The sequence below is a fragment of the Coloeus monedula genome, assembly GCF_965178545.1.
Source record: "Coloeus monedula genome assembly, chromosome: 4".
NCBI classification, from domain to species: Eukaryota; Metazoa; Chordata; class Aves; order Passeriformes; family Corvidae; genus Coloeus; species Coloeus monedula.
Genome location: NC_138784.1, coordinates 37,969,660 through 37,990,481, shown reverse-complemented (window position 1 = coordinate 37,990,481; position 20,822 = coordinate 37,969,660). Strand labels below are relative to the sequence as shown.

Below are 20,822 nucleotides of genomic sequence, written 5' to 3'. Positions count from 1 at the left end.
ATTCCTGATCAAGTACGTGTGCCTATTGCTGTGGTCTGAAGCTCTTCATGTGCAGTACAAAGCATGCAACAAAAGCAGTGCTATTTTCATTCAGTTACAAACTGAAAAAGTCCCCAGAGAGAGCAGTTTTTCTGATTAAATGAATACTTTAAGACTAACGGTTTTGGTTTTGTTTTCTAGAGCTGTATTTTTGAAAGCTGTAGCTCCAGCTTCTGCTTGCAAAAATGGGTAATGAACAAAAGAAAACAATGCCAGAAACTTGTCAAACTGTGCCATGGTCTGGATACTTTGAAGGAACCATAATTTTCTGGTGTGCTTGATAGCACATTGATTGAAGTCTTGCTGTGTCTGATGATCTTCTTGTGAAAAGCTTTTTTATATGCATACTTAGGGACTTTGGCTGGAGGAGCTCTCAAAAATTAATTAAGTATGCCAATGCTGGAACAAATTTCAGGCACCAACCCAGCTTATCAGTATGGTGAACTTCAATAAGCTGGCAAGTTTAAGGGCTTGTAGGAGAATGCTGAAAGTAGAAACAGGAAGGGTGGATGAAACAATGACCATGTCTAAGTGCTCTGTCATGTCTTGTCGGCAACTAGACTGCTTTGATTTTCTGAAACAAGTACTTTGAAAGGAGAATATTTTAAGTATCAATGGACCAAAGACAGATTGTTAATACCACTTCCCCTTGTCACATACCATCAGGATTCATCACTCTCCTCATCCAGTACATTCTTACTTCCAGACATCATGCAAAAGTCTAGAAAAATATGTTGCATATTTTCTGCAAGTCCTCATTACATAGGCTACAGTCTAATTGCATCTTTGGCCTAAAGCTCTACTGCTTGCCTGCCTGCTGTGTGAAATAATGTCTTATTTTGTATAAAATACTTCTCATTTGGTTCATATACTTCAGTGTGTTAATTCCCCCTCCCCCCCGCCCCCCCCCGATACTTGTGGAAAGCAGACAAAAAATTTTCATGAGCACAGTTGAGTGCAATTTATCTTTCCATTTGAGAGAATACTTGTTGGAATGTGTTTGTAATCTTTGTTCAGCTCTACATGCTGATGTTAGCACCGTGTGTTTAAACTTCAGACACCTTGCTATTTCCAGATCGCTATGTGGTAGGGAGGTCAATGAGAGGATTATTATGAGGAGATCTTTTCAGTACTAGCACATGCTAATGAAAGTGAGACAAAGAGTAATACTGGAGACTAACAAACTGTGTAGGTAGCAAGTCATGGATTTCTCAACTTTATGGAGTATTTGATAAGGTCAAGGAGTTGAAACTTTGCTTGAAGCATTTGAAGCAATTTGTGAAGTCCTGAGATGTGTACAATATTCACAGCCACCTTCACCAATTAGTGATGGAGTGGAAGTCTTCTCCAGCAAAAGTGTTTTTTCTTGCTTCAAAAGAGGCAAGAATTGTTCAGATTTGAAAGATGCAGGCTAGAATTAGGGCATGAGTTTTAGCTAGTACAAATAATCTCATTGGCATAACTAGTACACCAAAGGAAAATACAGATCTCAGCAGAAAGAATATTTGCGAGGTTACTGCAAAGAGTCTGGGCAAAGTCAGAGGGCATGAGGTATGTTTTTGGATGGAAGCTGTAGCACAGTGGCCATAGTTTTAACCATTTGTGCATGTACTGTCTCTGTTTTACAGATGTAAAGCTGAGGTACAGCAATAGTAAGGCCAAAAAAGAGGTGCTGGGTTTTGACATGCAATTTGAGTTGATAGTAACCTAAATTTTAAGGTATCCCTGCAGCAAAATGTAGGTTCAAAGCACAGATTTCCATGCATTAAATCTTTGAAAGTCAAATGCAAAACACTAAAGTAAATTCAAATCTCTTTATTGGCATCCAATTTATTAAAAAAAGTTGGTTAAAGCAGTCACCTTGCAGATTGCAGGGAGTCTGGTACACCAGGGGATTCAGTCATGCTTCATATACTCCCTTTTGTTACAGAACTTTCAACTTCTTTGAAAGGAGACAGAAGGTGTCTTTCCATAATGCAAAATTCAGATTCATCCCTAAAGCACACCTCCTACAAGCACTAAATTAATTAAGCATTTCTAGAGAAAAAATAAAATGTGATTGTGTTATCAAAAACTGTGCTGTTACATGGATTCACAATGAGAGCAGTGACTACTGGACTGTTTGCTTGTTTTCTATTTGGTGATTTGAACCCAGACAAAGCAGAATGACCTGAGCGGCTGAAAATAAAAATCTGTCAGGTACATGTAAGCAGTGATTTTGAAGACAATAATGAATTATCCAGATTTAAGAAGATTTCTCTTAGAAATAGCAAAATTCATATCCTTAATGAGAAGATTATGGCTTACTGAATATAAAGGTTCTTCTCCAGATCCTCTTGGGATCCAGGGGTTTCTCAAAGTAAAAGTTGCCAGAGCGTGTCAAAACAAGGCACTTTCCTCTTAGCCTCAGTCTCCCAGGCAGCTGAACACCATTTGCTGACGTTTTCTCTTAAAGAAATCAGCCTGAGTCTGACACCAAGAAAAAATGAAAGAAGGAAATTTTGTCAACATTTTAAGTAGGCTAAAATGTGGTTTTTAACAGCAAAGTGGTGTCAGGCATTAATGTGCAGCAGTACTAACATGACCTATCATAGACTCTATAGAATGTGTGAAAAAGAGAAAAGTAAATGAAAAATAAAAATGAAAGATGAATCATAGCCAATATATTAAAATATAAGTGAATATTGTTTTAATGAAGTGTAGGAGGAACAAGAACTAAAACTATAGTTTGCTGCAGACTCCCACTAATTGGTTTTCAATCTCAAAGTGATGCAGAATAATTTTATCAGATATTTCTGTCATGAGTTTACTAGTTTGAAGGATACATTATTATGAATCATCAATAATTTTTTTTGTAAATTATGAGCAAGGCATTTTCATTATCAAAAACATATTTACATGTCTGATAGCAACTCTACTATCTAGATTTTGGGAAAGAGGTCTGTAAAAGTAGAAACAAAAAATACTGAAATATAAAAATTTGGCTGCATGAGCAAGTTAAAACAACTTTGGATAATACATTAAAATAAGTAAAACCAGCAATCTTCCTTGCCAAAAGGGTGGCTGATGTGGTCTGTTCTGTTGGGAGTTTTCATGTTTTACCATGTCTTTTCAAAAGGCTGGTAGGAAACATTGTGACAAGTTGGAATTAATTTCTTAACAGTCCTTAGAATATGCCAGAAAGAACGCGGGTTTCGATAGTCCTGGTTTTTACAGGCATACTGAATATTGTGAGAAATGTTGCTGTATGAAACCCCCAAATTTATAAAATATCTTGAGCACCTATCATAAGAGAAAAAAAAAATCCAGACAAATACAGTGATGACTCTGAAAGGTTAGTAGTGGAGGTGTCAGAATAATCTTCTATACAACTTAGAAGGTGGCCACAAGCATTCCCCAAACCCACTAATAATCCACTGGTGAGTGAGGTGTGATAAGTGTGAAACACCATAGAGAAGTCATAATAGAAAGGAAGCATGGTCATAGTAATTTTTGCCTGAAAACTTCTGCTGTAGAGAACATAGTTATATCTTGTGAATCAGCTGAACTATTTCAGAATTTATAAAATGTGAATTTTCTTACAGAGAAAAAGGAACACATAATAAAGTATGAAAAATTAAAATAGAATAGAATAACAAAGAGACATGGGGAAAGCAGGATGAAATTTGGTGCACAGGGTCTTAGGTAGACTCAGAAAACTGATGGTCAAATATTATTTGACATGAATGTTATGCATTAAAAGCTCATGTTTCTTCTGGAAGTATCTAATATGTATCATTTTGGATTTGGTTTATGATCTTTTTTTTTCTTTTTCAAAAACCAGCTTTTAATGAGGTAAAACTGTCTTTTCTACAACCTAATCACATTTAATATTATTTACGGTTTTATCCATCCTTAAGGTTCTCAGCCTTAACACTGTTCTAAAGATATATTCCCATGTGTTACACAGCATGTTAATAATGGCTTTTGAGCATCAGTGAAATTATGCATCACATTAGACAGTGAAAAAAACCCAGAAAGTCTAAATGACTAGTGCTTCAGAGATGGTTCTTAGATGAATGTTGACAGCCTATAATGTATGGTATTATAATTTCATTATTAAATCACTTGCATGTTTATTACCTGGAAATGTAGCAGAAGACATATTTATTTGTAGTCATTGTACTCAGCAGTGGAAAGTGCAGCACTGTAATAAATTCTTGCCCTCTGAAATATGTTTATCTTGTCACTGTGCTGGTTTACGAATGTGATTTTCTACCTTTTGCAAAAGGAAGGTAATGCTTGCTGCAGTTGCTATGATACAGGACTGGTGCACTGAACTTTCTGGTGCATCAGCACACATTTATTCCATGCAGTTCCCTGTCACTGCTGCTGTCTCCCAAAATTCCAAATGTAAAATAAGGATTCACTGGTATTTTCCTTGTTCACTCTGAATGACTAGCAATGGTACTGAGCTTTAATTGACTGTGGGATTGAATTTCATTTCTTTTTCTAAAAAGTGGCTCATGAGGCTACAGCAAAACAAGGATAAAAAAGTGTTTTGCACTTTATCAGCACATTTAAGCACCTAGCTTTGTCTTTCCAGAAGTTATATATCTAGAAGATGCTTTCTCAACCCTCTCGTCTCCAGGAGAGGAAAAGACAAAAAGAGGGACCTTCAGTGGACAGTTTATCCTATAAGCCTGAGACACTTTAAGCCAAGAGGAATTACTTCCTGGAGGAGGCTGCTTTTAATACTGGTTAGAGAGGACATTTAGATAATTTAAATGAGATACCTTACTTTTATATACCTAAAACTATAGGAGATGATCACATTGAAAGTGATAAGGTGATTTTTTTTTCAAACTTTTGGCCTCCAAATAATCTAAAACAAAATTAGCAGGTGGAGATGTAGCAAAACTGGGAGCATAATGCTGTATGTGGCAACAAGCTAAAAGTCAAAATGTAATGCCAGAGAGAAGCAGTTCTGGACAAAAGTCTGAGAAACACAGATCAACCTCCCTTCCGTGCAAAAGCAAGGCTTTTGTGAGATTTGGTAATGACATGTCTCTAAGAGCAGCCTTTCTCTCCTCATTTGCATCCTTTGCCTCAATCTCCCAAAGCAGGACAGTCAACAGACTGTGTTTCTTCAGAGATGTATAACATGTTCTCTGTCAGCTCCAGTGACTGTATTCTCAGGGATTCCTATTTTGATGACATTGCACCAGCTAGACACAGACTGAAGAGAAGAAAATAAAAGTTTTGAAAATACTGGCTTCTTGCTGACAGTGGATTAGGCTGCAGAAAAGATACTCCTTTTATTTTTAAATAGCCTGGAAATTCATCAGGTGTTCTCCAAGATATTAATAATGCTTTGGCTAGCAGTATCAGATAGGCTTAATGGATTTCCCTGCTGGTGGAGTGAATGTGATTGCAGTGAAACATGAAACAAACTGTTTTAATGACTTACACTTAGACCTGATCTTAATTTTTTAAGGACACCTGCATCTTTCATTAATTGAACAAGCAACCACTTCACTGGGAGTTAATAATTAATTTAAATGTCTGAAGAATAATATTCATTGTACCTTAGGAAATACTACTGAAAAGTTTCTGGTAAATCACTTGAAAAATAAGTAATGGCATCTATTGATTTTGAGATGCTTTCTGCCTATTGAGACACAGTATGTAAAGCAGATGTGTTCCTTTCTCTGCAGCTGGGATGACAGCAGCTCAGTTAGCAGTGGCCTCAGTGACACTCTTGACAACCTCAGCACAGATGATTTGAATACCACCTCATCTGTCAGCTCTTACTCCAACATAACAGCCTCTTCAAGGAAGAACACTCATGCCCAGGTGAGTAGCCATTTGTTGCAACACCCCCCAAGCATGCAGGATAACAAAAGAAAAAGTTCGGTATCAATGCCTCTAAACAAATTAAATATTCGTATTTTACAAAATCCTCTATTACCTCTGAATGCAAGAAGCCATAGACCCCATTGACCCAACCTTGGGCTGTGAGCTGACATCCCAAATTCCCTGCTCCCAGGGCACACATCACTGCTGAAGGTGCTGGCTGGTGAGACCCAGCTCTGCCCACCCTGGGGGAGCCCCCACTGTTCCCAGCCCCTGCTGCACCCTAACACAAAACAAACACAATATGACTGATCTGTGATGCATGGATTTCTACTCACTTAGCTCATTTGGAGTATCTCTTTCAACAGATAACACAATAAAAAATAATGTATCTTTTGTCTTTTATGAGGTGGAACATATTAGGGAAGAAATATACAGGCTGTACTGTCCTTTCAAATGACAGAGATTCTCTTCTCCCCGCTTAGGTCCAGGGATGAAAGTGTCAATGCAAGGTGAAAATTCAGAGTATCAAAATAGAATTCTTAATAGCATACAGCCACAAACTATATACAAACTATATACATAATACATACACACGTGTGTGTGTCTGTGTATGTAAAGCTCTTGTCCCAGGTATCCAAGCTTTTCTTCCCAGCTCCCCTCAAAATTGCAAGTGATAGAAAAGTCAGTACAAAATCCCTGAAGGACTTGGTTCCACCCAAAAAAGAAATAAAAGCAGAAAATTTTGTCTCAATAGGAAAGTATTCTCTGCCATGTCATCTCCTGTTTACAAGCAGGGAACTTCAAGACTGAACGCTCAGCATAGGGGAACAGTGGTTGCCTCCAGTGATTTGATGTCAAGTGTTCGGGACACAAGGTTGACACTTCTGATTCCATTTAGACTCCTGCAGTTCAGACAGTGTCTGCAGTTCAGAGGTCTCTTTTGTAGATGTACATTCTAGCAGACTCTGTGAGCCGGAGAAAAACATGTGTTTGTCATTTCCCCAAACAATAGGGAAATATAGTTACTTTTGGAATGAAAATTACTTAAATCTCCAACAGGACAGATATCAGACGAATGCTGTACTCATGCAAAGATATTCACACTAATGCAAATATTCTTCAGCCCTTACTCTTGCCTTTCTCACTCCATCAGGGACTTCCATGGTTGCTAACTGGAGATCAGCCTCTTCCCTTTCACATCAGCAGTGATGGCCAGCTAGTTCTGGCTTACTTGTTCCACTGCATAGTTATCAGGATTGAAAAATCTCAGGCTGACCATTTAACTCTTTGTGGTTTTGTTTTCATTTGGATTATCTCATGTTCTAGCTGCTCTATAATAAGCTTCTGTTTTATTCACAAATTGTTCAGCTATAGACAGAGATGCAGTGCATGTTCAAGTTTTGCTTTCATTCCAGAGTTTCTTTATATTATGAAGACTAGGAACAGACCTTTATCAGGTATGCCTTTACCAGGCAGATTAAGCAGAACTCACTGTATTCCATGCTAGCTGGCAATCTCAGTCAGAAGCTGAGATGAACAGAATACATTTTGCCAGCTGTTCTCCAGGTCTTAGATACACTGCAACACAGAGATCCCTTTATCAGTCTTTTTAAGTGATTGGAGCAGGAAGGCTATAGACTGAGATAGAAATTGCATATTTTGTTGTCATTTTCCTTTTAAAAGCATGATAATGATGAAGAGAGGCTTTTAGAAAGTATTGTACTACTCATTTTTTTGAAATTATGCAGTTTGCTTTAAAAATGTATATATTTACAGTCATTCATTTATGGGAAAATGTCTGTAAGCATGTTGTAACAATAACTTTAATAAAAACTCTCTTCTGAAGGACCCTGCAATATTTTTGTAGGTATTTACTTGGGCTTTTTTCCCATTAATCGTTACCCATAATCTGTGCTAGCATGTCCAAAGAACATATGCAATTATGGAAATACAGAGATCTTTTGCATTTTGTACACTTCAGCTGACAAATATGTAAACAGGAACTGATTATTCTGTTGGTCATCAAGTCAGTATTAATCCTACTTATGACAGCAGTGCCTAGGAAGCAGCCACAGAGGGGTCTCTGTGGTGAAGGAGCTGTGACAGCACAGAATAATAAATAGCCTGTCCCTCAATGTGTTCCATTTTGCAGCCCCTCTTAGGCTGGTGATACCTGAGAGCAGCACCATATTTTTTCTGTTAAAGAGGGGCAGAGGCAAGCAGGAGTGGTGAGATGGTGATGTGCAAATAAGGTTTCAGTCTGAGGTCAGGAGGCTGCAAAAAAACACAGAAGGAAGAGTTACACGGAACAGCCTGTCAGCACAAAGAGCACCAGTCTTGTCAAACACAGAGGGTAGGGTCAGTCTCTGTTTCTATTTAAGCCATTTTCACAGCTTCTGCCTTGTCTTGTTGGGCTGCTCCTTGCAGCACTCCCTTATCAGCATGCCTCAGGGAAGGAGATGCTACAGGGGGGTTAGGTCCCCGCTGGTGCATCCTCCACATGGGTGTAAGTTTCAGATGGAGCATGAGCCCAGCTTCTTGCCTTGACACCATAGATGAGTAGTGCTGGCATAGCTTCTCTTCTGCTCTGTTTGTTGATAGAGAGAGCTTCTTGTTGGAAACAATTCATTTCTGTGGAGACGGACCAGTGGAAAAGCTATCAGCTGTAGCATGAATATTTTTGTGGAAGATGCTATCCTTGCTCACTGGTGGCACAACATACTCTGTTCTGCTGGAGCAGTATTCCTAATCCAGTCACTTGAAATCTTGGGTAGGAAAAGTCAAGAAGCCAGACTGAGGTAGTATATTTAGGAATTCGTTTACCCAAGCTTTTAGTAAAACCTCTCAGCATAGTGATTCCCTTCTGAAATTCAGACGGAGTTGAGGAACAATAGGGCATCACCACTCATTAGAGTAAATTACATTTCACTTCATTATGAAATCTTCTGAAATTAAAAAAAAAGAGAAATGTCATCCCCAAATGGGTATGTTTTGTATGTTTTTAAACTTTTGGAATCAGGATACTAATGTTTTAGAAGGGAAGTTTCAGTGGCCCTTGCTGCAAATAGACCAAATTCTCCTCCCCTACTATGATTTAAGAAATCAGCAAATAATGGAGATTCTGGGACTGACCATTTTTCATGGAATCTCTTGTAGTTGAAGACAGACTCAGAGAAACGCTCAGTTACAGACAGTGAAACTTGGGGCAGCACTGAAGAACTGAAGAAACCAGAGGAAGACTTTGACAGCAGCGTAGACAGCGGTGGCAAGTGGAAAGGCCTTCCCTCAGGGCTGTCTGAAGAGTCAGAGAAGGGGGGGCAGAAGACATCTCTCTCTGTATCACAGACTGGATCTTGGAGGAGGGGCATGACTGCACAAGTAGGAACAACTCAGTCCAGGCACAAAGCAGGAACAAGCGCACTCAAGACCCCAGGTAGGAAACTTCTGTAGTTCAGATTACAGTGGTCTTAAAATAATTGATGGGTACTCTCTCTCTCTATATATATACTATATGCATATTGTTCTCTCCTCCCATAAATGACTTCAAGCCCATATTGTAATATTATATCAACTTTTTCATTTCTATAACAGTTAGTTTGCTACATGCATAATAATAATTTATTAAGTACACATGGGTGCATCCATAACAAAAACTGTGATTGCATTTTGTTGTACTATCATTTGTGTATGTCAATGTCTATTAAGGAATTCTTAAAAGTATTTTTGGACTCATCTGTGCCTTACCCTTATTCTCTAGAAAACCTTACCTTTGATAATTCAACATTTGCATAGAAATGGCCAAATATTAGAAGCTGAGTCAAAAATATTGAATATTCAAAGAAGGGGACTCAAAATTATATTTCTAGTTATTTCTGAACTAAAGCTGAATTATCACATTCCACATACTATGGGTGTTCTACAGACCACTGTTAAGCAATAAAAAATTGTAAAAAATGTCTTTTTACACATTTTCAGTGCTAAATACTCTCTTACCTAATTTTGGAAGGCCTCTCAGAAGGAGTGACCACTTCTGCAATCTAGTTTTCAAGCAAAAAATCCAAAGCTGGTGAAAGAGATATTTATTAAGACCGTCTAATCCTAATCCATCATTTTACTAAAGAAATGTGAATTCTCAGTAGGACATTTTCTGGAGCTTTGTCATGTCCTGACAAAACAGTGCATGGGCATGCTTCAACCCCCAGTTGTAAAGACAGCTAACAAAGATCTTCTCAGAATAAATTCCTACCCTTTGTGAACCCTTTTTGTTTCTTTGCAATTTGGAACTGCTAAACGTTGGTCAGTCTCTGGTCTGTGAGATCCCTGAGGAGCATTGCTGTGGTGATCATATGGATACAGAAACTATACCACTCTAAGAGCAATTAAAAATGGTGATACTAAAAGGTTCGCTGCACACCAAGCTAAGCTTCCCAGATCAGTTTTGCTGAAGGTGATCAGGAAGCCACTGTGCAAGACAGAATTGAGGCCTTAACTACTAATGATCTGTATGTTTGCTGGGTCAGAGTCTATCTGTATCATGGCACGTGCATCTGTTTGTGTAGCATAAAATGTGTACTGGATAAAAACATGAGTGGATTTAGTTCTGCTTTGCAGGTGCTGCTCTTTATTACATTTTAGTTTCTTAAGAGAATTTAGGTCATCCACCTCCAAAGCTTCCATAATCACTTGATGAGTAAATTAAAAACTTTAGTATGTTTTAGGAGTTATTAGGAGTATACTATCTATATTATATAGTGTACAAATGCTTGGAGAGAAATTAGAATTGAAATGGCAATTTTTATCGATTTTTAAAATAATAAGAGGGTACTTTCTGTTAGAACACCTTCTTTCAACCTTTCTGCATGTTACAATAAAATTTTAGAACGTATGGAAGAAACATAGAAATATATGTTATATAGTCATAAGCCTACCCAGGACTGAAGAAAACCTCACAAAAAATCAAAAATCTTGAGAAGACATCAAGGATATGACAAAGACTAATTAACTTGTGTAATTGATATTGTTACAGATCAAGATGATTCTTTCCGTAACATAATCTCTCCCTGATAATTTTGTGTAACTAAAACCAGAACAAACTTAGTCATAAGCTAAAAAGATGCAATCAGTGAAAACCAAAGAATTCTATAAGTACCATTAATTTCTACATGCATAATTAATGTCATACTTCAGGAGACGTTTATTACATGTAATGTTTTATTTTCAAGCATTACTTCTTTCATATAGAAATACTGTTAACAGAACAAAATTAGTCAAAATTCCTCATAGTTCATTCAAGATAATTTTCTACAACTATATTTTCTACCTATATATGAAACTGGAAGTCCTCAGAGGAATTTCAAGCTTTTAATACTTAATGTTTACCTGTAATGTCTCATACATAGCTGATGGGAAAGTAAAGACCAAACTGGTCTGTTTCCTTAGGGGAATTATTCCATTTGTGTGCTTTTTCATTTTGAAATTGTAATCATATCGTGTTGAAATTAGATATTAAGGCATTGCAGCTTAAACACAAGTGACCTTTTCAAATATACTTTGACGTAGGAAAAACTGATGATGCAAAAGCTTCAGAAAAAGTGAAAACTCCCCTAAAAGGAGCCTCCATACAGCGATCTCCATCAGATGCAGGAAAAAGCAGCGGTGATGAAGGGAAAAAGCCTCCCTCTGGCATTGGGAGATCAACAGCTACAGGGTCATTTGGATTCAAGAAGTCTGGGTTGGGATCCTCTACCATGATCACCACAAGTGGAGCGACCATCACAAGTGGGTCAGCAACGCTAGGAAAAATGCCAAAATCTTCAGCCATCAGTGGGAAGTCCAATGCAGGGAGGAAGACGAGCTTAGATGGTTCCCAAAACCAGGATGACGGCATCCTGCATGTGAGCTCAAAGACAACTCTGCAGTATCGAAGTCTGCCTCGCCCATCGAAATCCAGCGGCAGCGGGATCCCTGGTCGGGGCGGCCACCGCTCCAGCACCAGCAGCATCGACTCCAATGTGAGCAGCAAGTCTGTGGGTGCTGCTGCCACCAAGCTGCGAGAGCCAAGCAAGATCGGGTCCGGGAGGTCCAGCCCTGTCACCATCAACCAGACAGACAAGGAAAAAGAGAAAGTGGTGGTGTCAGATTCTGAAAGCGTCTCACTGTCCAGTTCCCCTAAATCCAGCCCAACTTCGGCAAGCGCCTCTGGCACACCAGGACTTAGACAGCCAGGATCCAAATACCCAGATATTGCTTCCCCCACGTTTCGAAGGTTAGTGCATTTCTATGATTCCCTGAAGTTGCAATACATAAAGCAGGGATTTTCAATGTGTTGAACTATTGTGCAAAAAGCCTTTTCAGGGAATATTTTGCCACAAACAAATCAAGCACAGGAAAATAAGAGGGCAATAATTTTTTCATACAACACAATTATTTCTTTAAGATTTAAAGACCTTCCCAGACCTGAAATGGCTGCTCCTTGAGCTTTAAGCATTTTAGGTACATCCTCATAACAACAGTTTGAAGCTTAGAAGGTGGACTCAATGATCCTTATGGGTCCCCTCCTACTCAAGATATTCTATGATTCTAAGTTCAGCCACATGTGAATTTTCTTCTCAATACTGTGCTAAACCCCCAAAGGGAGGAAGGACACTGTGTTCAGGCACATTCTGTTAATGGAATAGGCATTGCCATATTCTGGATGGAGAACTGAAGAGCTCTTTAAATTATAAAGATTTAGATTTGCTTTCACATTGTTGGCAGCTCCAGCTAGAAACGTTTCATTATCTTAGCAGCTTCGTTACATTTTTCTACACAAACATTGGCAAGGCTAAATTTCAATTGTAAATGCTCTATTGTAACATTTCTGGAAGTATAAATCCGGATGAAGTGTAAATTGGGATGGAGCGCTTGCACGGCTGGAGGAAAAGCCAATAGTGCCCTCTTGTGCCTACTTACCAAAACAGCATCTCCAGGCAGCTGGGGAGCTGCACCTTAGTTTTATGGGCTTGGTAATACGTAAAGCGGATTCTTACGTTATTAGACATGCTTACTTTACATCATGATAAGTTTTGTGTTTATTTACCTTTAACTTATGAGCTGCATATTAACTGCAGCTTAAAATATTTCCAGAAATACATTAAAACATCACATGACCTTTTAGTTCAAATTTTAGAGGACTTGCAGTTTATTTTTTCATCATCACTGTAGAATTTTCATGTCTAGAATTGCTGAAGACATTATGTGAAATACACTTTTATCATTCCTGCCCTTGGAGACAAACTGAGCCCTTTTAGCCATGGTGCAGTTTATTCTGTCTGAGTGGTTACTACATGACTGATGACTGCCTGACCATCTGTGCAAAAAAACGAGAGGAAATTCTGCACAAATACTTACATGTTTATTAAACTTCGAAGGTTTTTGCACATGTTTGTTGCAATCATTTAAGCAGATTTGAGAAGTGAGAAGTTTAAAAGCTAATGACTTGGGAACGCTTAATTACTGAATGAATTTGGGTGAAAGTGTAATCTGCTTATGAACTAATAAGACAAAAACGTGATTATTCTGCCTCTCTCTGGGAGGGTCTCTGTGCAAAGAGCGCATCTGAATAGCAGTGAATGAGAGCTGTTTCTAAAGAAACAAACCATGATTATTGTGATATGGTTAAGTGAATTAAAACTTGCGCTGCGATTGATCAACTAGGTAGGCATGATTTTAGTAGCAGTAATTAAAAATGTGTAGTTTGGCTCTTAGGATGTTGCGCCATGAATGTTTAATGTGGCTATCAGTTTCTCTAAAGCTATTTGTTTTACATTTAGGTTGTTTGGTGCCAAGGCAAGTGGTAAAGCTGCCTCTGCACCCAGTACTGAAGGTGTGAAACCCACATCGGCAATGCCCAGCCCTAGTACCACATTGGCACGGCAAGGCAGCCTGGAATCGCCATCCTCGGGCACAGGCAGCATGGGCAGTGCAGGTGGGCAAAGTGGTAGCAGCAGCCCCCTCTTCAGTAAACCTTCGGACTTAAATGCAGATGTTGTAAGCTTAAGTCACTCCTTGGCTTCCAGTCCTGCCTCAGTGCACTCTTTCACATCAGGTGGTCTTGTGTGGGCTGCAAACCTGAGCAGCTCTTCAGCGGGCAGTAAGGACACACCAAGTTACCAGTCCATGACTAGCCTTCACACCAGTTCCGAGTCTATTGACCTTCCTCTTAGCCATCATGGCTCTCTCTCTGGACTGACAACAAGCACTCAGGAGGTTCAGAGCCTGCTCATGAGGACTGGAAGCGTCAGATCTACTCTTTCGGAAAGGTGAGCTTGCCTATAGATACAGTGACCACGAAATAAGTGAGAGGCAAAAGGACAGGAGCCAAAACAATAAACCCTCCACCTCTTTTGCTAAAGGGACACTGTTTAATTAGCAGCTTAGTCCTTTATGTGAAAAAGGAAGGAAGAAAAGAAAGCTGAAAGGCATCACAATGTGGAATCAACTGCCTTTTAAGGTTTTACAAGCACTTTTTCTATCTTGAGAAATTTTTTTTGGTTCCCTTGTTCTGGAGACAATGAGAGAAAAGGGGAAAATTATCTAATTAAAGGCAAGTGTAAATAGCTAACAGGCACATAATGATTCCTGCATGCTGGATCCACCTGCTATCCCAGCATTTGGCAGCTCCAAAGCAAGCAAACCTCCAGCTGTGGGACCCCAGCTTTTCTCGTCCCTTTAGCTCAAAGTACAGGCAGATCTGGTGTGCCCTGGCCTTAGCTGACCAGTCTTGCCTTAAAATACTCAGTCCTGACAAGTTGCTTCTTACATGGTCATCATTACACAGATCCTTACTGAAGTGCAGTTTCACTGGCAGGGAGACACTTTACAAGATGTGATCTTTGCTATGTGGTCAGTCCTGGCAAGTGTCTGGAACAGACAAAAATGCAAGAAAAGGTTTTTCCATTTGCTCTATTAAAGAATTTTTTTACATGCAGATTTTTTACCATTTAAGTTACATTATGAGAATGTGCAACTAGCCTGGCACAGTTGAACCAAAATTTTTTTCTTTTCTTTTCTTTTCTTTTCTTTTCTTTCCTTTTTTTTTTTTTTTTTTTTTTCTGGAATATTTATTTGACTTTTGCAGGAGAGAAAAAAGTAATCTTTGCTAGGTACTAAGTAACTTCCGCTTCCCATGAAAATTTTCAGGATTTGACAGTGAAACTCTTATCTCACACGGGGACTGCAAAATCAATATTAAATATTTCATTAGCCTTTGGCTCAAAAAAGAAAATTATACCGAATCAGTCAGAAATATTTTAAAACTAATTAGTTGTTTAACAACACAAACATTTTAAGGATAAAAGACATTTAATACACAATGTCAAGATTTTTTTGCCCTTTATATAAACTCAGAGATTTTTCAATACCCATCCTTTCCATAGAAGGAATTAACTTTCAGTGAACCAGCATTAAAAAAAACCCCATAATTAAAACTTTGAGAACTCTAGATGGAAACTTTACACAGGTTTCATTTTCTTATGTTACATTCAGAAGTATTACTATATCAGCTAAAAATCACACCTCTTACTAATATAATTGCAAATTATATTACTATTATATACTAATCTGTTCTATTATTTATTTGAATAATTATAAAACATATATGTGTCCCAATATAATGTACACTAACAATACATAGTATTGTTAAAAATACAGTAGTTAAAAATACACTGATACATGAGCAATTTGTAGTTTGCACTGTGCCTTTAATTTTTAAATAGGAATTTGCATTTGTGTACTATGAACTGAATGTGACAATATTTCTTAAAAGATTAATTATTAATACTAAGTTTACAAAATCCTTCTCTGCTACATATATGGATGGTGAGGTCAATAGAATGATATGGAAGAGTATGAATTTATGCCAAAAATTATATTTATGCACAGGATCTTAAACATCACATTTCAAATATTAATGGCTTGGCATAAGCTCCTGAGCAACCCCCACTACTAATACTTTATGTATTTTTTCAGTGACTCAATTTCAGTGGTTCCAAATACTTTGCCATTGGCAATATTTTTAAGTTTCATATTTGTCCATATGGGGATATTATGATTGAGTCCAGAGAGAGCCATTGTTCATGTTGATCTGGCCTCAAAACAAATACATGTAGCTAGAGTAAACGGTGTCATTTCTTGAATTATAGTCCCAACAGGGTTTTTGCAGTTTGATTTTTCTGAAAGGTCTGATATAACTGCTGAGTTTCTAAACTCTTTTATGCATTAAAACGTACACGTAACAAAGTATTTTTTCACAAAAAAACCACTGATTTGCAATGTTGGAGGCAGATATGCTTGGCAGCAGACTATGTCCTTTTTCCTTTGTAAACTCAGATTATATTTGAAATACCTTTGGCAATACTAATTATAGCATAGGGTAGCATTAAAAATTGTCTGCAAGGAGGTTTTTGCTTTTTCTTCAGTCACCCTAGAGCTTGCAAAAGACTGAGTCAGCAGTCCTTATAATCAGATATACTAATATAAGGTGGAGACAAAATCAGAAAGACCAAAGTGCACAATGAGGTACAACTAGCAAGCAACGTAAAGTCTGTGCAGAGTAAGTGTAGGAAAAACTGAAATAGAAGAGAGAGTTAATGATAGATGATAAAAAAATATGTGTGTGTTTCATTGAAGCATTAGCTGTAATTTGATGGATAAATATCAATAATGGCAAACATACTAAGAAGAAATGAAAAGGTTAAAAATATCTTTGGTGTACTGTCCTGATGAACTTTTCATTTCCCTGCTTCAGACACAGCCTGAAAAACCTGCAGTAATTAGAACTGGAGAAGAATTTTCAAAGGGTCTGTGCTGAGGAAGGAGTGAGGAGGAGAGCTGGGATGGAGGGCGAGGAGATTACAGGAAGGCCACTTTGCCTGTAAAGATACAGAAGACATTAAACAAAATAGTTTAAGTAACAGATAACATGGGATTAGTCATTAACAGCCTTTTAAATAAGACTAATTTAATTAATTTGTAGGAAAACAAGCACTCTGAATAGAGGAAAAATAGTAAATGCAATAAAAATGCTGAACTTACTAAAGCTTTAAGTGCTATTCCAAATAACACTCTCATAAGCAAATGGGGAAAATAAAGGTGCTTGAATAGTCGGTAAAGAGTTACTGAAGACGTGTGATCAAAGGCTTATTATTCTGAAGGGATATAACAGGGCAGGATAGATTTGCATAGATACAAAATGGAAATTACTGAGGCTATTCTGCAGAACATGTGTACAGAGTTGTAGTGCCATTGGGACAAAGCATTTTGAAAATGAAAATATTGCATGTAAGTCTTAGAAAGTAGCTATCCCATTCTACTTTTTCACATTAAGGCTTTAACTTGAGACTTTGGGACATCAAGTTTTAAGAAAGATTTAATGCAGCTGGAAAGAACACAGAAAACGAGAACAAAATTTCAGGGTACATCTACGTTTTCTATGAAGGAAAGTAGCCCTTGACTGCCTCCAGAAAAAGTCACCTTTCATGGACGCAGCAAATCTGCAAGGTCTCTGCTATATTTGCCCACCTGTCCCTCCAGGGATGATCAGATGTTGCCCAGTTTTCAGGCTACCCACTGAGCGATGGTATGACATCAACCCAGAGCTGCCTGACAACTCCTGGAGTGGAGTGTCGAAGTTTAGTCCCGCCAAATTTTGCGTCATTCAATGAAATTCTATTGCATTGTAACAACCAGAAAATAGGCTTGGTAAAAGCTAACAAAATATTTTCTTTTTCAGAAAGAAAGCAGGTTTTGCATCTCTCTCAGGCCTTTTGCTGGTTTTGCGCTAGCAATATTTAGAAAAGTCTAATTCTGCTGTCATAGCAGTGTAGCTCCCTATGTGGGCGAACACTTGTATTTTACCTTACTACAACTTAGAGGGATTGAAATAAATCATACAGGTACTTATACTATAAAATAAAAACATCTTCTGGGGTCAAGTTGTAAAATTTTCCAGGTGGACACATCACCAGTAGTTCTTTCAAACCCTTAATTGCTGTTGGGCATTGCAAATTTGTGACTTCTGCTTGATCTGAATGACACAGCAAGGAAGGCATAAAAATGCAGAAATACAGAAATAAACACTGGTCTGATCAGCAGTAATAGCTGCATTTTAAGATTAGCAGGGTGGAAGTGGTTTCTAGTTACATGACTGGCTTGCTCCAGTTTGCTTTAAAAGAATGTTTTGTTTTGAGGGTTGTGAAAGTCCATTGAAATCTACTTAGGCCCTTCAAGACTTTCAATTATTTTAAATTACCATCATAATTGATGGTTGTGGTTTTAAGGTGTGAAACAGTGCATCATGTATCAGATTTTCTTGTATGTCTTGCCTTTTGTAGAAACTAGTTTGTAAGACCTGTATCAGCTTGGTCCAGCCTGTCATGGAGCTCTCTAGTTGTTTCTTAGCTTGCAATAATTTGTTTTATTGCCTAACAGCTGTGAAAGAGTTAGATGTAGCTCGAGGGTATGCTATTATGACCCTTTCCCACGGCAACCTCCTCACCAACGGCAGGTAGGAAAATGAGGGATGTAAGGCTTTCTGTAATTTCCCCCTTAGAAGTTGCAGTCAGTTTCAGCAGTGCAAAATAAACAAAAAAGAATGAGATACTGTGGGCGTGGTAACTTCAGCCTATGTCTTCATTCATCTTTCTGCAAGATTGCTTTTTCCAATTTACAAGGCAAAGGAAAATACCAGAATACTATGATATTCTCATCCTCACTTTATATTGGTATTTGTCCATGTACGCATTGCTTCTTTCAGGAAAGGACTGTCTTTATTATCATTATCAACTTTACAGATCTGAGGTAAATTCAGTTCTGTTTACCAAAAGTCCAGTTTCTGTGGAAGGAATGAACCCAGCTTTTGGTGGATGAATGATTCCAGATATTAAAAAGATTAGAGAAGTTATTGGTCTGAAGTAACAGTTACATGAGACTGTGCTTAATGGTTTAATACAATTATCTGAAATCTAGGAGCATCTTTGTAAGCTTTAGTATTTTAAAAACACAGAATGGGTGTTTGCTACACTCACTCTACTGCAGTTGCAATAACTCTATGCTTATGTTGAGGAATATTCATCCCTATTTCATTTGATCATCTGAATTCAAAAGATTTTCAGAAAATCCTATGGTCACTCTTTGCCTTCTTAAACGACTGGCATAACTTTTGGCTTGTGGATTGCTTTAAAGGAGCACTGACTCCTTTATTTTTATATTATGTGCTATAGATTACTTTAAAATACATATATCTCCAAGTTAAAGTAATATTGGAAAATACATAGTTCATACAGATTTTTAAGTGTTTGCATAAGAAACTGGTGTTACGATCATGTTTATTCATCTTGAAATTTAGAGGTGCATACAAGTACATAAAAGAACATCATGGCCCCGTTTTTCTCTCTGAAGAAAAAAAATTGAATCATTCATTCATTCAAATTTATGTTGGTTTTTTGCCAACCATTCTTGGTCCTGTTAGCTATGTGGGGAGCAAAATGCTGAAAATGCAGTTCTCTGTCTGACATGGGACTACTCTCACATGGACCATGATAACTGGACCTGTGCTGAAATCCTGCTAATTTTCTCCTTCCATTTGCTTTCTCCGCATGCAGAACAAGGCTCTTTATTAAACTAGTAAAATTGTCTATAAAACTTCCTGGTGGTAAGAAGAGTTTGCTTCCATTAGTCCAAGCCCTGATAGTAATGAATTGTCCATGCCAACAGTGTTTTTACTGCCTTTATCTACTTGGATCAAGGATACATGACAGTAGGACTCCCATCATCCCCAACACGATAGGAAACACCTCTAATAAGGGTATTTCTTGGGTAGCAAGGGTCCTAAGTTACTGCTGCTCTCAGAGGTGTGATTATGATATGTAATACAGAAGCTTTCAAAAGCCATTTTTGCCATTTAATCCATATGGTGACACTAAGTTATGTACTAAAGGGAGAAAACCTTGCAATACTTACTTGATGGTAACCAATTCAACTCACACCAGGCAGAGACTGATTTTCCAAGACCTTATGGTGAAATTCCCAAATAACACTTGGAAGGAAGGCTAGTGGGTGCCCTTCTAGTGATGGAGTTTAAATAAGGAAAACTCCAGCCATAGTTTTTGGGTAATCAGTCACTCTGACACTATGTGTGCAAGAATATAGAACAGCATTGCTCTGGTGCCACTTTTCATTGTCCCCACCATCGCCTTACTATGTGAGACCCTCAACAACAGAAAGTCAAGAGTCTGTATGTTTAGCACATATTTCTACACACAGAGATGTCATTTGGCTTCTGGCAAGGCCATGCTGCCTCTTAGCAGGTGCCACAACCTTCATTCCTTTTGGAAATCTATTGGCTTATCATAGGCAACCGTGAAAAATAAAGATTCATACTGTGACCATATGATTCTCACACAGATTGCAGAGCAAAGCTGTAGGAAAGTTAGAAATGGTAAAGAAGCACTTCTTTCTGACCTGGACAGTCTCCAAATTACTATTGACCCAGCCCAGAGCATGTCTAGATGAAAAATGAATCTCCAGCAGTCCATGTCCTATTGTTCCCTCCAAATGAGTAAGGGATTTATCATGAAAGTTATATTAAAAAGCATTAAATGACCTTCTGTTATGCACACAAACCTAAAGCTTTAAAATTTGTTATTCTGAACAGTCCTGTTTACTGTATGTCCTTAGGGATTTTTTTTGTTTTAACAGCATGCAGCTTGACAGAAATACACTACCCAAAAAGGGATTAAGGTATATATATATTTTTTGAGCATGACTGCTGCTTCTCTCTTTTCCTGTAACCTTTTCTACACTGCCTTTACTTTTCTTTATTCTTCCGTTGATCCTGTTTGCAACAGAGTTCTCGGAATTTAGATTCAAACCAGAAAATGTAAATTTTAACAATGGACTTTTTCTTT

General features: G+C 38.0%; 1 protein-coding gene across 2 annotated transcripts in view; it reads left to right on the top strand.

Annotated features, from left to right (window-relative positions):
• NAV3 (neuron navigator 3) overlaps positions 1-20,822 on the top strand; it is a gene marked incomplete at both ends in the record, with an annotated part of 256,615 nt that overhangs the window by 186,685 nt on the left and 49,108 nt on the right. For both annotated transcript variants that reach the window (XM_082281105.1, XM_082281104.1), the window contains 5 exons: positions 5,736-5,874; positions 9,034-9,310; positions 11,437-12,142; positions 13,689-14,177; positions 20,614-20,655. In XM_082281105.1, coding sequence (XP_082137231.1) covers positions 5,736-5,874; positions 9,034-9,310; positions 11,437-12,142; positions 13,689-14,177; positions 20,614-20,655 — 1,653 coding nt within the window. The remainder of the gene's footprint in view (positions 1-5,735; positions 5,875-9,033; positions 9,311-11,436; positions 12,143-13,688; positions 14,178-20,613; positions 20,656-20,822) is intronic.